Source organism: Lissotriton vulgaris, chromosome 5, assembly GCF_964263255.1.
Source record: "Lissotriton vulgaris chromosome 5, aLisVul1.2, whole genome shotgun sequence".
Lineage (NCBI taxonomy): Eukaryota > Metazoa > Chordata > Amphibia > Caudata > Salamandridae > Lissotriton > Lissotriton vulgaris.
Window position 1 is genome coordinate 1003018417 of NC_141693.1, and position 19640 is coordinate 1003038056.

The 19640-nt window shown below is 43.4% G+C and overlaps 1 protein-coding gene across 2 annotated transcripts in view; it reads left to right on the forward strand.

The window, feature by feature from the left end:
• CRTAC1 (cartilage acidic protein 1) overlaps window positions 1–19640 on the forward strand; it is a 1573434-nt gene that overhangs the window by 1237552 nt on the left and 316242 nt on the right. For both annotated transcript variants that reach the window (XM_086922610.1, XM_086922611.1), the window contains exon 7: window positions 5822–5967. In XM_086922610.1, coding sequence (XP_086778736.1) covers window positions 5822–5967 — 146 coding nt within the window. The remainder of the gene's footprint in view (window positions 1–5821; window positions 5968–19640) is intronic.

The window sequence follows — 19640 nt, forward strand, 5'->3', positions numbered from 1 at the left end:
GAGCCAACGGAGGAAGGCCAGGGACCTTGCGTACTTCAAAGGTCTCTCTTTGAAATCCACTCTCACTTCAAAGGCACAACTGGGTATATATAGTGGACCTCTGACACCACCAACCAGTACACTCCTGGACCTGAGGACATCTTGACAGGATGAAGGAGAGCTGTGCTTCTGAAAGGACTGTCACTCTGCTGTACTCTGCTGGACTCCTGCTTTGCTGTGCCTGCCCTGCTGCCTGCTGCCCTCCTTGCCTCGGAGTGAGAAGGAATGGACCTTCTTCTCTACATCCCCTGAACAAAAGTGACTCCAAAACCTTGCTAGCTTGCCTCTTCTTCTGAAGTCTCAGGGACATCAAAGACTTCCAAGAACCCTGCTCAAACCTCTGGACTCGACCTACTGGGAGTCCTGTCCTGCCAAGTGGTGCCAATCCAGTCCTGGGCCCTTGGAGGTGGGTTTTCTGGCTGTCTGCTGCTAAAATCCATGCATCCTTGTTGTTGCGCCTGTCGGAATTGAAGCATCTTGCCATGACACCGGAACATCACAGCCGAAGATGAGGACATTGAATCACCAGCTGCGTGATTTGAAAATGACGCATTGCTTTCATCAAGAGGGGCTTAACGACGACACATCTCCGACTGCACAAATTAGAACCAACACATTGACTGAATCTGAAGGAATCAACACTGACGCATTGCCTCCTCCACTCTTAGCATTGGGCTTTTGACATCACCCCACTTCTTCCATCCAATGTACTTTTGCAGGAGGACAAGGTTGGTCCCTGTATCTGACCTACGCTCAATCGCGGTCGCCCTGAACTTTCAGAATGGACATGGTCAAGCACGACCAGATAGCCCCAGTTGGTGCTTTGTTTCTAAACACTATATATCAAGAATTTTTTTTAAATTAATATCTCCGGGTGTATTCATTGGATTTTTGTTGTTTTTGTCTTGTTTTGTTCATGAAATTAAGCTCTTCATTTTTAACCTGGAGTGGATTCTTTTTGTGTGGTATTATCACTGTTTTAAGTGTTGCACAAATACTTTACACGTTGCCTCCTAAGTTAAGCCTACCTGCTCTGTGCCAAGCTACCAGAGGGTGAGCACAGGTTAATTTATGATGTGCAACTGACGTACCCTGACCAGGATTGTGGTCCCTACTTGGACAGGTTGCATACCTCTGCCAACTAGAGACCTAATTTCTAACACCCTGGAAACAATAATGCAATTGCATCTATTCAGACTTTCTAAGACCTCTTTGGAGAATAAGTGATTTAGATTAGAAAGGATTCCATCGCTAAAGAGATTAGGAGTACTGGAACTGAGAAGCTGGTTCCCTCTTTGCCCCTTGTACCCACATCCTCTCTAACATTCTTTTTATCTAAGTTGACTCAAGTGAAGTGCAAGAGTTCATCAGCACCATGAATATCACCCAACATCCTGGTGTCCAATCTTCCCGCATAGTAGAACTTTGCCAAATGTTTTCACCAATGCTTATTGAAATCATACATACCTTCATGGAGGAAGGGAGTGTTTCGGAATGTTTGAAACATGCTTCGATAACTCTACAGTTCGAAGAGGCATCGCCAACCCACACAGTTTCTATCTGATAGCAGATATTTCTTCTCTCTCTAAAATGTCAGAAAAGATGGTTACCAAGTAATAGCCAAACTATCATTAGGACAATGTTATTTTGGAGTTCTGGAAATGGGCAAAATGGCTGTAACAAAACTTTACTGATAGACATTAGAGGGAGACTATGGGCAAATCGCATATGGACAAACAGCAGACCTTTTGGTGTTGTTTGAGATGGTGGCTTATTTGATACCACAAATCACAGTAAATGTTAACTGAGCATTTCCAGCAAAGAGCAGGGTTGTCCTATTCTCTGGAATTTTTCTGGTAATTCCTGCCAGGCAGATTCCTGTAGAGGTTAAAGAATGTGTGATAGTACCTGCCATGACATCAACTTGTGAAGTACAACAGAGAGCTGCCCTATGTTCTGTGCCGACCTTTACCTTCTCTCCAAACGCCACCCTTACCTTCCAGTGGAATGTAGAGCTACAATAGCTAGGGCTGTAGTCAGCTCGAGCCTCATGTATTATGACTCCTATGCTGACGCATTTCAGGAAATCCTTAGATACCTACAAAAACATAAAAATTCTGCTGGCCCAGTTGTGAGTCTTAGATAGGGAAACCATGTTCCCCCAATCTGCAAAGACTGTTTTGTCTTTCAGTCATGAAAAGTGTGACATTTCAATCTCTCACCATAATTTTAGACAATGTTGCTCCTGCAGCCTCTTATATGTTGGAGAACAAGGGTAAAGGTGTGCTAGACCTGTCACCCCTAGGGTGCTCTTTCCCCAGGCTTTTTGCATTTTTACCTCACTTTTGCGGATTCATTTTTTTTGGCCTTTGGACTCTTTCCACTTTACCACTGCTGACTGGTGCTAAAGTGCATGTGCTTCTCACCTAAACATGATGACATTGGCGTATACTGATTGGCATATTTGTTGTACTAGTAAGTCCCTTGTAAAGTCATATACGATCTACCCAGGGCCGGTACTTCAAATGTACTAGTGGGCTGCAGCACTGATTGTGCCACCCACAGAATTAGCCTTTCAAAAACCTGTCTCAGGCCTGACACTGCAGTGCCTGTATATGCAGTTTATTGCCACTTCGACTTGGCATTTAAAAGTACTTGCCAGGCCTTAAACTCTCCTTTTATTATTTACCAGTAACCCCTAAGGTAGGCCCTAAGTAACCCTAATGGCAGGGTGCCGTGCAGGTAAAAGGTAGGAAATGCACTATCATGTTTTGCATGCCCTATTAGTGACAAAGCCTTTTTCATTGTTCACTACTGCGAGGCTTACGTCTCTCATAGGCCTGCATAGGGAATTCCTTAATACACTTTTAAGCTGAAATTCCTGAGAGGAGTAGCTTTTTCATGTTTCGTATCTTTGGAATGGTAATGATAAATCCTCCTTACTGGTGAAGTTGGATTTAACATTATTTTTTAGAAACACCACTTTTGGAAAGTGGGCATTTCTATGCACTTCCTCTCTATGTGCCTGACAGCCTGTCTCCAATACATGTCTGGGGTGAGTGACAGCTACACTTTGTGCGTTCCCTTTAGACAGCCACAAACATAGGAAAGTGAGGCTCATCTGCATTCTGAGCATTCATCTGCAATCTGAAGGGTCTTCCTGGGCAGGGAGGAATGGGAGAGGCTAACACTTACACATCAATCCATGGTGTCCTGTCTACACACAAATGAAATCATTGATTTACCCCCCACAGGTAGCCTGGCAGACAGGACTGGGTTGAAAGGGATCCTTCTGGACTTCCGGGAGCTGCTTTGAAGTCATCTCCTACATAAAAGTAACTTTTGGGTATAAATACCGGGTCTCTGACCCCCTAAATTCAAATACTTTTGGATCTTGAACTGAACCTCTGTCAGAAGAACTGCTTTGCTGCTTAAAGGACTCAGCTGTACTGCTTTTCTGGAAGGACTGCTTAACTTGTTGCCCTGCTGCCTTCTGCCTCTGCTGAAGGAGAGCTGAACTCTGACTTCCCTCCAAGTGATCTCCATGGGCTTGCTGGTTTGCCTCCTGTTTTCTGAAGTCTCAGGGACACAAGACTTCCTGCAATTCTGCTGGTGCTGGTGGACTCTGCTATCTGTGAGGCCTACCCTTGCCTGAGGTGCCCTCTCAAGGTCTGAGCCTCAGAAGTGGGTTCTGCAGTTTTCCTACAAAACCAAAGCCTTGTCACCTTTGAGCCTATCGGAACCGACACATCACCCTTCAACACTGACGCAGAGGCTCTTTAATTATAGTGATTCTACAGCCTGCGCTGCCACATGACGACACTCTGCATCGCTTGATGCTGGATGAAGTGCGATGACACAGCGACCCGACTGCGTCGAAAAGTTTGAGGCATCTTGTCCTCTCTGTCAATGCTTTGCTCTATCCAAGATACTTTCTTATCTGTCCCTGCATGGGTCCTGTAGCCAGCCTGCCCTACAATGCGGTTCGCCTGAACTTTGGATTTGCAGTGGTCCCTCGCTACCTCAAATAACCTTTTGCCTGCTAGTGACTTACAAGCATTTCTTTTGCATGTAATCCTTGAATATTCATATCTCGACTTCTACTGATTGGATTTTTGTTGTTTTGGTCTTGTTTTACTGAGATAAGTATTCTCTATTTTTAAAAACCTGCCATAAGTTTTTTTCTGGTGTAGTCATTGTGTTATTGTGTGGGTTGCACAAATACTTTTCACATTGCCTCTTTAAATAAGCCTGACTGCTCTTTGGCTACCAGAGGGTTAGCACAGGTTATCTTTTATGTGTATCTAGCTTACGCTGACTAGAGTGGTTGCTGCCTGGCTTGGGTGCATACCTCTGCCAACCAGGAATCCCATTTCCAACAAAGTGTATTTACCAAGAAGTCCAGAGATGCTGACTTTTGAACTCGGGAACTGTGTAAAGTCCCAGTATCGAATCAACATCCTATGATTCTCTGCAAAACACTTGATCTCTCTGTGCCAAAAAAACAAAAACAACCTGGCTTTCTGTAATGGAATCTGGTGCTCATGTAAAGCTCCTCAATACCCTTGGCCCAAGTTTGCACTTTATAAAACTGCAAATAACATTAAAATAAAATAAATTATCTTCGATTCAACGTAGATTATAGGAAAAGTGATAGACTTCCCTAGAAGCACTTTAAGGGGAAATTCCTTATGGCTTGGCAGCTAAGTGGTAGATTCTTCCATTTGGAATTGCTGAATTTAGACTATCTTGAGCTGTTCAAGAAGAGAATAAAAGAATTTATTTTTGGAGGAACCTTGCTGTGATACTTTTTACTGCAGTGCTTCTGGTACCTGGATACCCTAGGATTTTGACACCACATACATTTACCTAACAGCATATATTGTTTCTTATAATATCAACTTGGACAAATTCCATATAAAATAGCTTTCAAATGCCTTCACAAACACTACTGTACATAGAACTGTTTAGGAGCTTTGTTAGAAAACAGTGCAAATTGCTTTTTATGTTTGTTCGCTATATGTGATGGAAGGATCGTAATAAACAGTCAATCATTTCATTTAACTGAGCCGCTAATATATCACAATTTGAGATTGGAGAAATAGTAAAAAACATAAAAGGTGTTTTAAACAGTATGGGCTCATGCAGCAGTCGAAAAGGGGTTGGGGGTAGAAGCTGGCAAAATCATATGAATGGTTGGCAGAAAACTCTGCTTTCCAGTCCTACAGACACTCAGACTTTGCCAAGGGTACCCAAAGATGGTCTACAATATAACGAGCTATTCCATATGTGTTCTGACAATTTCTGATATGCTAAAGCCTCACAATGGGCATTGTGGAAATGAGAAGCAACTCTCTTGCGCACACAACCACCACTCCCTTTGCTCACATATCGGCTAGCTCACGCATGTACTTGCTCATTCTTCCACTCACTGATTCGCTCACTCTATTGCTTGCTTACTCCAGCAGAAAGAGGGAAGAGGAGGAATGCCCATTGGTGGAATAGGATCCTGCTTAATCAATGAGCACTTTTCCAGCACTCATCACAGACTACAGAAGTGTGAGATGTGCCTTTATGTCCCACGTTCATAAACCTCTCATTTACTTAATTTAATAATGAAGCGGAGATGCAATGTTGCCATTTGTAGACTGAGTGCTGACATTCCACTGGGCTCAACCAAGGACATTCAACTAAACCAACTGGATATTTCAAATGCTGGAGTCACAGCTGATGCTATGACCAATTCCCTGCAATGATAGCCATTTCCATTTTGTTTTCATAGGTGTTGATGATGCGTATCAGCATGGGCGAGGTGTGGCCCTAGCTGACTTCAATCGAGATGGGAAGGTGGACATTGTCTATGGAAACTGGAATGGACCACATCGGCTCTTTCTACAGATGGGTGCAAACGGGAAAGCGCGCTTCCGGGTGAGGATGTGGTGATAAAAAAGTGACTCCTACCAGTATTACAGTCTATCTTGCATCCAAATATGCGGTGACACAGTGGCTGGCACACGGGACATAGCTGCCCGTTCTATTCCAATAATGTTCCCTTGTAAAATAATGTTATGGCCACTGGAGATCACTGGCACAAACACACACCATAAATGCATTACAATAGATGATTTATCCTGCATCTGTGATGGTTGTCGGTGTTCTACGCATGCATGTAAAACTGTTCATAGGTGATAAATGACAGCATCAGCAGAATAAAACAAGCAGTGAAAAAGCCAATCAGCCTGCCCTTGCGGTGAGATATAGTTTTGTTGAGCATGAAGGTCATCCCTAGATTACAACTGCCTTGTGGGGTTGGGAGGGGGCATAAAGTGTGTGTTTGTGTGGGTTTGTGTGTGTGTGTCTGCCTTAGTCTGTCCTTGACCCTTTCCTGCGCACAATTTTTAGATGCCCCAGCTTCAAAAAAAGTCTAATAATTCCTCAGAAGAAGGCTACTGTTGTGCTAATTGTGTCGTAGATATGCGTACTCAATTCAATACTTGTTTCGCAAGTGCAGTCCCTGGCTCCTGCGTGACCACCATACCACCACGGGGTGGGGGTGGTGGGTATGCATTCATCCTCCACCAAGCAACTTCCTCGTCTCTCTTACCTAGCTCTACCTGATGCCCTTCCCGCACCAGTTCCATCACTCACATTTACTACCTTCTGAGACAGTATTTGGTAAACGTTTCCCACAAAAATGGAAATACCCTGCGGAATTCCGCTCGGTAAACCTTGATCGGAACAGTTATTCCCCATTCTGTGGGGATTAACTCGTAATTGTATTTACTAGTGAAGTGTTACTGATTGATACCGGTGTTTACAGCTGCGAGTTACCACCCAGCCAGCACCATGCAACTAGTAAAGAGGGCCTTAGTCGGGAGGAAGGGGAGTGCTCGTCAATTTGGCACTATTTACTGTACTGCAGGGTAGTGATAGCAGTGGCGGCTCTATGCTCATGGCGGCCCTGGGCAGGGAGCATAGGTAGGGGGCCCCGGAAGAGGGGGTCCGGGCGGAGCGTGGAGGCAGTGAAGAGGGGGGGGGTCAGGGTGTTTGGAAGTGGAACAGAGCCGGAGGCCGCAAAATCCCTGCAAGGGGCCACCACGCAAATATGTATCCATCCTCAGAGGATTATTATATTAAGGATATATATTGGCGTGGTGGCCCCTGGGGTTTGGTGGCCCTGTGCAGGTGCACAGCTTGCACATGCCTAAGGCCGCCCCTGGTGATAGGAATAACAGGAGCGCAGTGGCGTAACATAGGTCCCCGCAGCCACCACGGTGCGGGGGGCCCTGAGCTCCAGGAGGCCCCTCAGCACAGTACTCTGGCCTGAGAGCTCCTGATTGAGTCCGGAGGGGGGCCCTCATGTTTCCTTACGCTACTGCTGGAGCACGTGTTTTTTTCAATTAGATTGCGACAAGTACAAGTATCTATATTGTAAGTGTAGATGTGAGAGGAGAGCACACGGAGGATCATCAGGGCAGTGACTATTTCTTAGGAGCAGGGTGATTGTGAATAAGATGAACCACTTAACCACTGAAGGGAGGGTGCTGGAGGGGCGACCCATAGGAGTTTCTTATGAATCACGGAGTGTATAAGACAAAATTCCTCTTACCTTTCGAGCGTAGGGTATCTATTTTTTTCCCAGTATTCCCAGTAAGTCCTATTTTCGTTCTGTGGTGGGGCTCCTTTGAGAGAATACCACTAGATCTTTTTTTGGGAGGGCATAACTTCTGAGGACAAAGTTCTTCCCTGGGAACTTTCATGATTTTTCATTTGCATGGGCTTGAAGTGGATGAGATTTTGGTTCTGGTTGAGTCGAAATGAGCTCCTTAGGATAATTGTGTTCTATCAGAGTCACAACTCCTGTACACGTCACCAGGGGGAGTCCACGAGTCTGTCCCTAATGGCGGGTAAACATGTGCTGGAAGGCGACAGGGTTTAAAGAGGCCTGCAGGAGAACAGTCCTTGAAATGTAAGTTGTATCATGCAAGAAAAAAGTTTGCAAAACGCTCGACAATGCTTTAGTTACAAATTTAGTGCATACGAATCTAGAGTTGTGCTCTAGCTTATTGCTCAATGAAGTGTCATGGGGGGGGGAGATGCTTTTTGACCTCTGTAAATGAGGAGTGAAGGTAATTGATAAAAGCTGTGCGCTGTTTCTAGGTGACATAAAGACTGCACTGTATGATTAAGGTATCGTTACGCTGTCAACAAGACAAAGCAGTGAGCTTTTACACAAAAACATGGTAAATCATGTAATTGGTGCCTATTGTGAGTTAGTGGCATGCCTTGACACAGGGCGTATATCATGTTCACGCAGAGTAGATATATAGCACAGGTGCAAATGTCTATTAAGGGAACGAACTGTGTGACACTGTTGTTGAACAGCTTCCCTTATTGCCCACGTAAAAGGTGGCTAGAGGGAATTTGTATCATCTAAAGTTATGGGGCACCTTCGAACTCTCAATACGGCCATCCAGACGCTTCAATGGAAGGGCCTCTGAAGAGAGAGAGATCACCCTTAGTCCTGGTGGCTCATTGAAGGGTTCTGATGGAACTAGAGAAGAAATTAGATAACATGCAAATTATGTTTTCATGCATGCATTTTGATTTCCTGATATGAAATAAAAAGTGTTGTCTTATTACAATATTTCAGTAAATTCGCTGCTAATTTAAGGGCAATTATCCTTGAACTTTGGGATGTATGAATAGCTAAATGGCAGGGAAGATATAGCTTCGCCAAAGACAAAACTGAGGGTGACATGATGATTTAGCTGCAGTCATTCATTTTAACGACATAATTTAACAGTAATAATTTTTCATTTAAATGGAAGTCACTCTACAAAAATGATGGATCGAAGGCAGAAAGGCGGTAAGATTGCATAGACGCAGCCCTTAATTTGTAGAAGAATAAGTGCCCATGCCCAAAGCTCTGACCAGAAGCCCATGGCAGGCATCGGCACGCTGGATAGATTGTGGAGTCTACAATCCACCCCATGCTCTTTAATCCCCTACCATATACTTGCTGCCCATTTATCTCACTCTTGTCCTCCTGCTTTTTAGGTCTCGCCCAGACAGCTCATGCGTTGTCTCTTTCGAGAAATGGTGTATCTACTCTGTGGGCTTTTATTACGCCCATCACTTTTCATTGGTTCCTTCGTGTGCCTTTCTCAATGCATTTCTTTTGATTCGAGAAAGGTTGGTGATTGCCCCACTTTTGGGTGTGTTCCCTCCCAAGGAGACTACCCCTGTAACGTGTCCCCTTACTCCATTGTTTATTTATGGTTTTATCTGGGCACTCTTTTCTTTTTTAGGCTTGGCTCTTGGTTTTGTCCGATGTTTAATATTGAATTGCTCCCACGTCGTTTATTGTTTGCTTCCTGGCCGGTCTCCTTCCTGTCCCATCGTCCGTGCTGTTTACTGTGAGCCTCCGGTCACCAGGTCAGTGGTGTGAAGTGAATTGCTCCAGCTCTGTTTATTGCTTGTATTTTCAGTTCTGTGATCTACTGTTTATCTGCCCCGGGAGCAGGAGGCATATTTGTTTCTTCTTTCTCTTTTCTTGATGGAGGGGTTGCGGCTCAGCCCACCATGTCAGAGGAGAGAACGCAGATGGGAATCGAAGAGGGGACTCTTAGGGTAAAGTACGTCAGAGCTCACCAAACCACAGATCTTCATGAGGCTGATAAACATAGCTTGTTGGTACTAACGCTAAGTGCTGTGAGCATTTTGGTGGTAGAGGTAAATACATTGTGAGTATCAAAATGACTCTTAGAGTGCTTTGGGGTGACAGTGCTTCGATGTTTATGATAGGGTGGTGTTGTAACAGTTTTAAACTGTTTACACCATCGCCCTCCTCTGCATTAGTGTTACTTATCTTCCCCAAAAGAAAATACACCCACACTTATAAGTCACCCTCATCTCATGCAGTGTCCTGGCTGTTTACATGTTTGTGTGCAGCATGGAGTGTTAAAAAGTGTTGGGGGGATCACGTGTCTCTCACTCCTCCACAGTGCTTAATTAAAAAAAAAGAAGTGCTGGGGCCCTCGTTAGAATGCCCCTGCAGCGTGCACCACACATTGACCCTGCCAACGCTGCGAATGACAGCACCAACACAGCTACTCACCATCACACTCCTAAAAGTGTGACAATTCAGCCTACTCTAGGCCCCCAAAGCTATAAGAAATGCTTGGGAAGCAGTCAGTAGTCATTTTTAACAGCGCCACCATGTGTTGACAATTAGGTGCTGAGCACCAGAAATCACTGGCTCAAATTAAGCACTGCTCCTCCATATTACTGTTGCGATGACAACGGACCTCCGAAGGGAGCAGGTGACCTGCGCTTGGAGGAGATACAGGGGCTGTGCTGGCATTTAATTATTTGGCGTGGAAGCCACTTTCCGGCTGGTTCTCATCAGCCCTGGCACCACTGCCCATCCTGTCACCAGGCTGTGGCCTTCCCAAACCCAACTCATTTGTGTCTGTTACCAGGTCACTTACCCCAGCAGTCTTCCAACATGCCCCGTCTCCGAAAAATGAGCGCACATATTAAGTAAAACATTATATTGTTTATAGTTAACTCATGTGTTTTGTTGAGTACAGTTTGTAATCTGACTGCGAATGAAGCCCAGTCTGCCTTGACTGGTATTTTCTTGGTTTGCCTCTTAGATAGTTTAGGCAATGATAGAGGCACCCCAGTTCTGCAGAGACATATGTCAAAGTCTACAGCAGAATTTGTCTTTTTTACGAGGGCAACAATATGATCTGTGTGAAACCTAGAAATCTGTTGAAACTCCAAAAATGTATATTCATAAATGTCACAAAACACTACAAAATACAAGATGCACATTGACTTCTTTTCAGCTTTACTGATAATATAGAGAGCAGACAATTAGAAATAATTGGCTCTGTGTGCCTGTTTTGACACTCCACGCAAACACACTTATCCACTTTCAGTCAAATGTAGGTGTAGATGGGCACAGAAAAAAGTCTCCGAGCACTGTCAGGCACTGTGCGTCTTTGCTGCACCTCGGTGTGTGCTTCAGTTCCTTTCTTGGCTAGATTTAGATTTCGTCTTTCAATGGCAGGGTCACCATGCATGTCACTCTGAGATTCTGCATTTGTCCTCTCCTCACTCTCTGTGTTGGTTTTTCCAAAGTGATCAATGGTCTCATTCACTGGTGATGAAGCACTGGTTTCCATATCAAGTGCATTGCAGTTATCAGATGCCAATGAGCCGGACTCCTCGGGAAGAGAGCTAGCATTAGAGAGTCTTTAGAGCACGATGGTAGAGTTTCTTGTTGAAACGGGTGCTGCCCAAGGCCGGACTGGCCATAGCGGGCACTGGGTGTTTCCCTGGTGGGCCTGAGTGGTGTCACTGGGGCAGTGCTGCAATATCGCCCCCCCCTATAACAAAAGCAGGAGCAGTGCTTCTTACTAGCAACCCCGCCCCTCTCCTCCAGCTCCCAGGGCAGGTCGAACAGCAATCTGCCAGGGCTGGTTGCTGTTCCCAGTCTGGCCCTGGTGCTGCCAGAGCTGTGTTCCATGTGGCTTCGCACCCTTTGGGTGTTTTTATAACTTCTGTTTTTTTACTGCCTCTTTCTTCCTCTAATGCTTTTGTGTGTCTTCTTCCTTTATGGTTTGCATTTGTTTTCTCCTGTTGTGCTCTTCAGTCCTGTTCAACATCGGCTGCTTCTTTTTGTATAGAGAGATAGTTTTGCTGCACTAATTCATTTGTGGATGGCTGCACACAATTGTGCCATGTTGGGCTGCTTTTGTAGGTTATGTCCCTTTCTACTTTTTAGAGTAATTAGGTTTTTATTTTTGGATCAACTGCGTGAACTCTGACCTTCCTAAAGGAATGTATATTTATGTTTACATGTAAAAAATCTGGCTCCTTTGTGCCGATATTAAGTTTACTCTTACTTGGTTTTGAAAGCTTACCTTTCTTGCATATCCTGCTGTCTGGAGCTGCTCAGTTAATCTGCAAATATAAAGGGTAATTTGCAAATGTAAAGGATGCTCACCAGTGGCACGTGAAGTAACAGTAGATGCTGTAGCACCCAAATGAATGTGCTGCATGGCTAAATACATGTAAGGTCCCAAAGGCAAGACCTATTGGCTTTGCTATGCCAATGCTTGTTTCCTTTGTGATCAATTTCCGTCGTTCTCTTCCTCTTTCTTTTCCCTTTGTGGCTTCCCCGCTCTTGTTCCCGGGAAATATCTGGGGAGTTAAAATAAATGAAAGTGCCGAAAAATTATTGCTGGTGGTCCTCACCGGCTCCAATTAAGCCCAGCATCAACAGAAACGACAAACAGCCCCAAAAATATGTGAATACAACTATGTATATAGCAGAATAGACAATCACCAAAGGGGGAAAAAGAAAACTTCCATTCAGCAAATCAGGAAGGGGTGGAGGAGGTGCAATGACAGGAGAACAAAGCGATGTTTCTCCTTATTGAGATTATGAAACAAAATCAAGAAAACCACTGGCAAGGCCAATGGGTCCAACCTAGTGAAAAGTGTTACGTCACTATGTTGGCTTGTGGTTGATGTGGAACAGCATAAGGAAACATTAAAATAAGCATTAGCAAAGTCAATAAATTTGGTATTGACTGCTGACCTTTTTGGCTTTGCTAATGGTTATTTTAAATTACATTTGTTTTAAGCCACACCTTGTATGTAAACAGGCATTGTTTAAAATCCAGTATTTCATTTTTTTTGTAAAAGCACACATTGAGCACGTAGTCACTGGCACCCAACAAAAGGTACAATTTGTAGAACGGATGTGCACATTGACAAGAACAGAATAAGGTCACACCTAGGTGATCCTGTGCCCCATGTTGTGGTGGGCGGGAGCATATATATATATATATATATATATATATATACATATATACATATAAGTAGTTCAACTGCTACTTTTAACTGTCATAGAGAACTTGGTCTGACATATGTATCTGATATGATTAAAACAAATCCACATCTATTGTGGCATAAGGTATGGGTAACCATGGAAACAGATTTCAATAGAGACGTAATTCTGGACTGCCTTAAATTGGATGGGGCGGCAAAAATACCTTGGATCTGTTATGTAAAAAAAAATGTTATACGATATTGGTCATCCTGAATATTTTGATTCCCCTAATAGCATGGAAACAATATCGAGAAAAATGTTAAAATTAAATTCTTTACACCACCTAGAAAGTAAGCGTTGGCTTATTGAGACAGGGAAAAAAAACAGTCATGGAATATCACTTGATGACTACATGTTTAGATATACAATCTTACTTAATAGAGGTACAGAGTAGTTTTTGTTGTATACTTCTATCCCATTTTCGCTGTGGGTCCTTTAACAGAATGGTTACCTTCCCTGTCATAAGTGATTGGTCGCAAAATTTGTCGTTATGTCCTTGTGACGACATTTCAACACAATCCACATTACATTGTATTCTTTTATGTATAAGGAAAAGGTTTTTAGTTCCCATTCTGAAGATGTTGGGTCTAAGACAATGTTGGGTCTAAGACAATGTAGATTAGCGCTTTTGAGGATACAATTTTCAGAAAATTAAAAGATTATTATGCCCACCTCTTCTTTTTTAAAGGTGATTATCAGATACAGCAACACAATGTAAAGCTTGTTTAGAGTAATCCTAATCTTATTTTTTTTATTTTAATGGATTGTCTTAACAAACTGGTCATTTTATCATATCATGTGAATCACATATATGCTTGTTATCCTGTACTGTGCTTTTATGGTTTTTTATTGTACAAAAATCGAATAAAGCTGATTTGATTTGATATAAGTAAGTAAGTAGGTAAAGTTGGAATTTAGTTTCCATAGGAAAAGCATTTTTTGACTTGCCAATAACTTTGACGTAATTTAACCATTGTTCATGAAGTTTTCTACAAAAAAGTGTCAAAGTAGGTTATGTTTGTCATGGAAAGTTTGGGGGTGATCTGTGCAGTGGGGACCAAGAAATAAGGGCACAAAATAAGGGTGCGTTTGTAATGTTAATGTCGAACTACAGCCCTAATTTTAGGACGGAATGACATCAAATTTGGCAGAAAGATAAATGTTGTTACACACATTTATGCTTTTTGTCATTTGGTGCAAATCCGTTTAGTAGTTTCTCAGAAATTAAGTAGAAAATTATAGTGATATCTTTGTCCGTGAAGCCTTCGTGACAAAAGACGATCTTGTGCAGAGAAATGAAGCGCTCTGATTGGCCGCCAACACTTGAACCAGGAAGTGTTGGCAGCCACCTTGGGACAAGGCTTCAGTGAGTCCCCCCCAAAAAGTGAAAATAAAGAAAAGGGGGCAGGGTACAAATACTCTGACCCCCGAGCCATGGTGGTGGGTCCCCCTGGGACCCTACCACAGCCTTAAAATCATAAAAAAAAATATATATATTGCCGCAAAATTGCGATAATCGTGAATTTGCGCCAAAAAAAACATGCATGGGCTCCACACTTGCTTTAGACTAACCCCTGCATGGGCAACATAATAAATATAGAAGGGGGCATAGGTCCCCCCCCATCTGGGCTTATCAAAGACCAACGGACCGCCACCTCCCCGGGGTAATTAAAGTTACAAATGCAACCTGCACCGTCTCCACACTGATGACTGTGGCCACCATTTCCTCTAGCTCATCAAGCTGCTCCTGTGGCGCAGGACTCCCACCTCCAGTCGCCTTTGCTGCCTTCCTGTTGGCAGTGATTTTCTGTTTGGGTTGGCTTTGCACATCATACCAGTGCCTCTTGACCTCCTCCATTAACCTCCTCGACACTCCGACTGCATTCACGTTGTTAACGATGGATTGCCATATTTCCGTTTTTGTTTGCAATAACGCAGTGGAGGTGACGAACAGTAGGGGTGGGCGGCAAATTCTGTTCCGCTTGCGGAATTTGCGAACTTTCAGCATTTTCGCGTTCCGCGCGGAACGCAAAAATGACAAAACTTCTGCGATCCACGGCGGAACGGAAATTGTATTGCAATGGTGGCGTCTTCTTGGATAAATATGCAGGGCAGGATTCTTTCTGGCATAGTGCTCCTATCACAAAAAATAAACCTCAACAGGAACCACTTACAGATATAAATAAAGCAGGTGCCTGAGTTGAAGCTCAAATTCAGTAACTCATTAATCAGCCCAAAACAATCGTGAGCTTTGTAAAGGCTGGACAGGTGTGCTTTCTCTCCATATCTACCGTTGAAAATTAGCTGTGATGCTTGATGAAGGCCTTTGCATCCTTGACTTTCACAAGCGCAATCCCCGTGCAATTCAGGTGACCAGGAGCTTCTTTCTCCTCATCTGCTGCTCTGATCGGTCTCAAACCTTTTAAAACACAAGAGGCATGTGAACTCGCATAGAAACCCACCCGTTTGGCCCCGCCCCACACACTAGCATGACTGTGCACCATCTTCCCGCACTTTACCCACTATGATGGACAGTTCAAGTCATAGGACGCCGGCGCCTTTCGGTGCGATGGCAAAGTTACACAAACATGGTCACTGGAGACGAGAGACAACTCTTCTGGCCCTTTACGCAGCTGTGATATGGAACAGCACTATGAACTCGCAAAGAAGCCCCACCTCCGAAAATCTCTGCGAACACGCGAAATCTCTGCGTATTTGCGAAGATTTTTTGCCATTTCGCGAAAGTTTGCAAAAGGCAATTTTGCAAATTCCGCCCACCCCTAACGAACAGTTGTTGGTAGTGTTCTGTCACCTCCATCACGCTGATCTGGTCTTCCTGCGGACTGAACACCGTCTTCCTCTTCCTCTTCTCCTTGCCCTTCCCCAAACACAGGGTTCCTGTCTGGTCCTCCGTGGGGCTTGTGGGGTTCAAGTTGTCCTCTGCACTCGGTCCGGGGGCATCCATGGTGCTATGCAATTTGATTTGGTTTTGGTGTGTTTTTTTATTGCTTTTAGAGTGCATTTTCCCGCGTGACGCATGGGAATATAAGGCCTGTCGCTGGTTGTCGCTGATTTTTGTATTGCGATTTGGGGAATCACAACTTTTTTCTCGTTCGTTTTTTGCATTTTTTGGGCGTTGATTTTTACGCAGTCATTTGGCACGTTATCCTGCTACTATTGCATGGTGCCGCTGGGTTGGAAATACGACGTTAACACTGTGTTATTTTGTCGCGATAGACTGCGATATGAAACGTTGCGATAAGTGATTTTGGCGATGATTATCACATGTTCTTGAGAATATCCCCCCGAGCCTGCTGTGAAGACCAGTAAAGAAATGCGACGTGATAGCCACTGCTTAACGTAGCAACCTAAGCAGAGGGGCTAACCTAGCTCAAGAGCTGTTTCAACCTGTGGACTGTGCACTCCAAGGGGGGTGAGGCACAGAGCATTCAGACTCATTGAGGCACAATTACATTTTAAAGATGAGACACAGTTATCTCCTGAACCCAGTTGGAGTTATCTGACAGCAGCAGGGAGAGAAAATGGTCAGAACCGAGCTGGGTGATGGGGGGGCAACAGGGAGAAGAGGAAGGCAAGATGCGAGGGTGAAAACACAGGACTCATGGACGAGCAAGAAAAACGATCCACTTCAGGGGTGCTGAAATAAAAAGGAAACAAGTATTTTCAATGCAATAGGTCTCGTATTTGCTTGAGTTAGAGCTATTGGCGTAGTAAATTACAAAGTCTTTACCCATGTGTTATAATGCTGTAGGCTGCTTGCAGATCCCATTTGATAAGTATAACCAGAGCTGAAGCCATCAGAGCCTACTATTGTGGCTGTGTACTACTCACCACACATTCGTACATTTCGTTCATGCATGACAGTATTCTACCTTTTATGTATACCAGAGCGAATCTCATGGTGAAGAACCCATTGTTTAACTTCCATATCACATCATAAAGCCCACCAAAAAAACCCCACACAATCATTCAAATTTCACGTACAAATGATCATATTCAGCTCGTGCCAGAAAAAATCATCAGTGTGCACACAAACCTGTAACAGATTCATACTTGGCAAAGTACTGCCAGCTCAATGATACTATCATGCCTCACACTAGATTAATATCTAGAAACATGTAAATACTACTGATCTAAACATGGCATGCTTTTACATCGCAGCATAATACATCTACCTGGTTTTTGATATGTATAGAGAAAATATAGCCTCACTGCACAATAGGCACAGACTGATACACCTTTCTCCCGGCTCAAAAAACTGTGCTTTGGCATGCCTATACAAACACCTCAAAAACCGCCCGATATCAAATACTTATTATTTTCACTCTAACAAGCTATTTCAAAGTTAAATGCCGAAGAAATGGTCACAAACACGGACATGATCAAAGGCCTCCAGTTCATTCCGGTGACTATGGCTTGTGACTATAGCCCACTTGCATTATTGATTTCCCAACGTCTTTCATCCAAAACAGTGAGTTTTTGATGTTTTCCTCAACCTCTCCAGCAGCACAAATCATTCTCAACAACTGCTTTGACAATTGGAGCCTGTCCCAGTGACCTGCCACATTAAACAATTCCTAATGATGCCTGTCGTAGATGACAAGAACCCAGATTAAATTCCACCAGTCCTCATCTAAAGATACTGAAATTGTGGATATTTAACTTAAAGAATACATTAAAACCCATATTATCTTGCAGCAGAGACTTAATATGATTTATACACTCACCAAGGAACAGAGTTATTGGTCATTGCTTCCTGGAGATATGTCAAAATCCAGGTGGGTGGTAATGGGTATAAAGCTTCAGCTGGGTAATTAAAGATCATTGGTACATTGGAATGTTTAGAGCTCCATTGAAAACAATGGAGTGCTCTGGGCTTATAATGGCTGGTATAAGCCTGGAGCTCCAACATTCAAATGTTTCTTTGTTCACAGCTCTGGCTGTGAACAAAGGCTTCAGGGAGCCTGAGGGGATTCCAATCCCCTCACATTTCCAAAAGGCTTTGTTTTTTTTGTTAGAACATTCTGTCCTTTAGTGACAGAATGTTCTAATAGCCTTAAAGCCCTTCGTAGATGGGCTATACCGCTATTAAAGTCCCTCTCCCTTGTTAAAGGCCCTCGCCTTCGGCTCGGGGCCTTTAACGCTGGAGAGGGCCTTTAATAGCCGGCATATCCGGATGTATGATGTTACAACGCATACTTTTACCACGCATACCATTACAACGCGGTATTTACAACGAATACCGTTACAACGCATAGCGCTTAGAGGTGCTGGATAGTGGTAAGTATAATTTTCTATTCCAACTCCAGTCCCCGTGGACACTAGGGAAGGTGTTGGATAGAAAATTAAACTTATTCCCTATCCTAGAGCGCCCCCGAGCGCAATGCGTTGTAATGGTATGCGTGGTAATGCCTGCGTTGTAATGGTAGTGCGTTGTAAAAACTTCGTTGTAACACTTGTATACCAGTATATCCCTCTACGGCGGGCTATAAGGCTATAATAATAAATGGGTCTTGACCATCCCACCCTTCCTCTTAAACGTTCAGGTAGTGGTTTGGGACTAGACCCCTTCCTTTGTCTCAGTCTCACTCCCTCTCAATTAGATACTTTAACTCCTTCGGTGCTGCGGACGTCCCCCAGCCTTCCATCGTGATGGTGGGCATGTGCGGAAGACGGCCGGGGGCCGTCCGAATCCCGCCCACTTGCTAATTCGCCCGCACAACGGGAGAATTAGCGCAGTGCACAAGGGGTTGAACTCTAGAATATCATTAATCAGACTGTGGTCAATGCTAGCATGGTACAGGGCCTTTTGGATAACATTTTCAGTCTCATGCACTTGGATTCCTTTTAAACTGTCAGCTGTTGTATTCTTACCTACAACCTAATTCACATATCTGGAATTACAGTTTACTCATGCTGAGTTTGCAGAAAAAACACATGTTTTATAGATAGTATAACTGTTACATTATTTGGTTTTTTTTACAAAGAGGAAAAGAAAAAGTAAGCCTCATGATTTAAAGGGATGAAAGTTTGAGCACTTGTCCCGCAGGACCTTCGTTTCTTCAGCATTTCAAGTACATGTGTCTGTTTTTCACTATTTGAACTGCATTGCTAAAGGAGTTGGTAATTTCTATTCAGATTAAATAGATTTCCACTACTTTAATTAACTGTTCCTTTTGTGGAAATCAATGCAATTACCCCATCGTATATGCATAACGTTGTTAATATTGATCAAATAAAAAATTATAGAAATAGAAATGTAAAAAAATGTTTAAAAAAATCCCTGTGCTTTGCATACCCCTTTGAAACAATCATGGAGGAAGTCTGCTACAATGCAAACCAAACAATCTGAAACTCATGTTACAAGCAGAAGCAAAACCAAAGTAGTTCGTATTCCATCCGGCTTCCATACCATAATCTCTGAACTTGCAGTAAACATCTCTCAAATACACATGCTCACGTTGTGGTTTCACAATTTACTCAAGAAAAGAAAAAGATCAGTGAAAAAGTTAAATTACAATTTTTGTAAAGGGGAAAAAGGAATGAACCTTGACCTAAAAAATAAATACAACTCTGTATGTAGGAAGAAGAGACAAGCATTGAAAATGCAACAGGTCTCGCCTTTGGTTAAGTTAAAGCCATTTGCTTTGCTAATGGTATTGTATAGCAA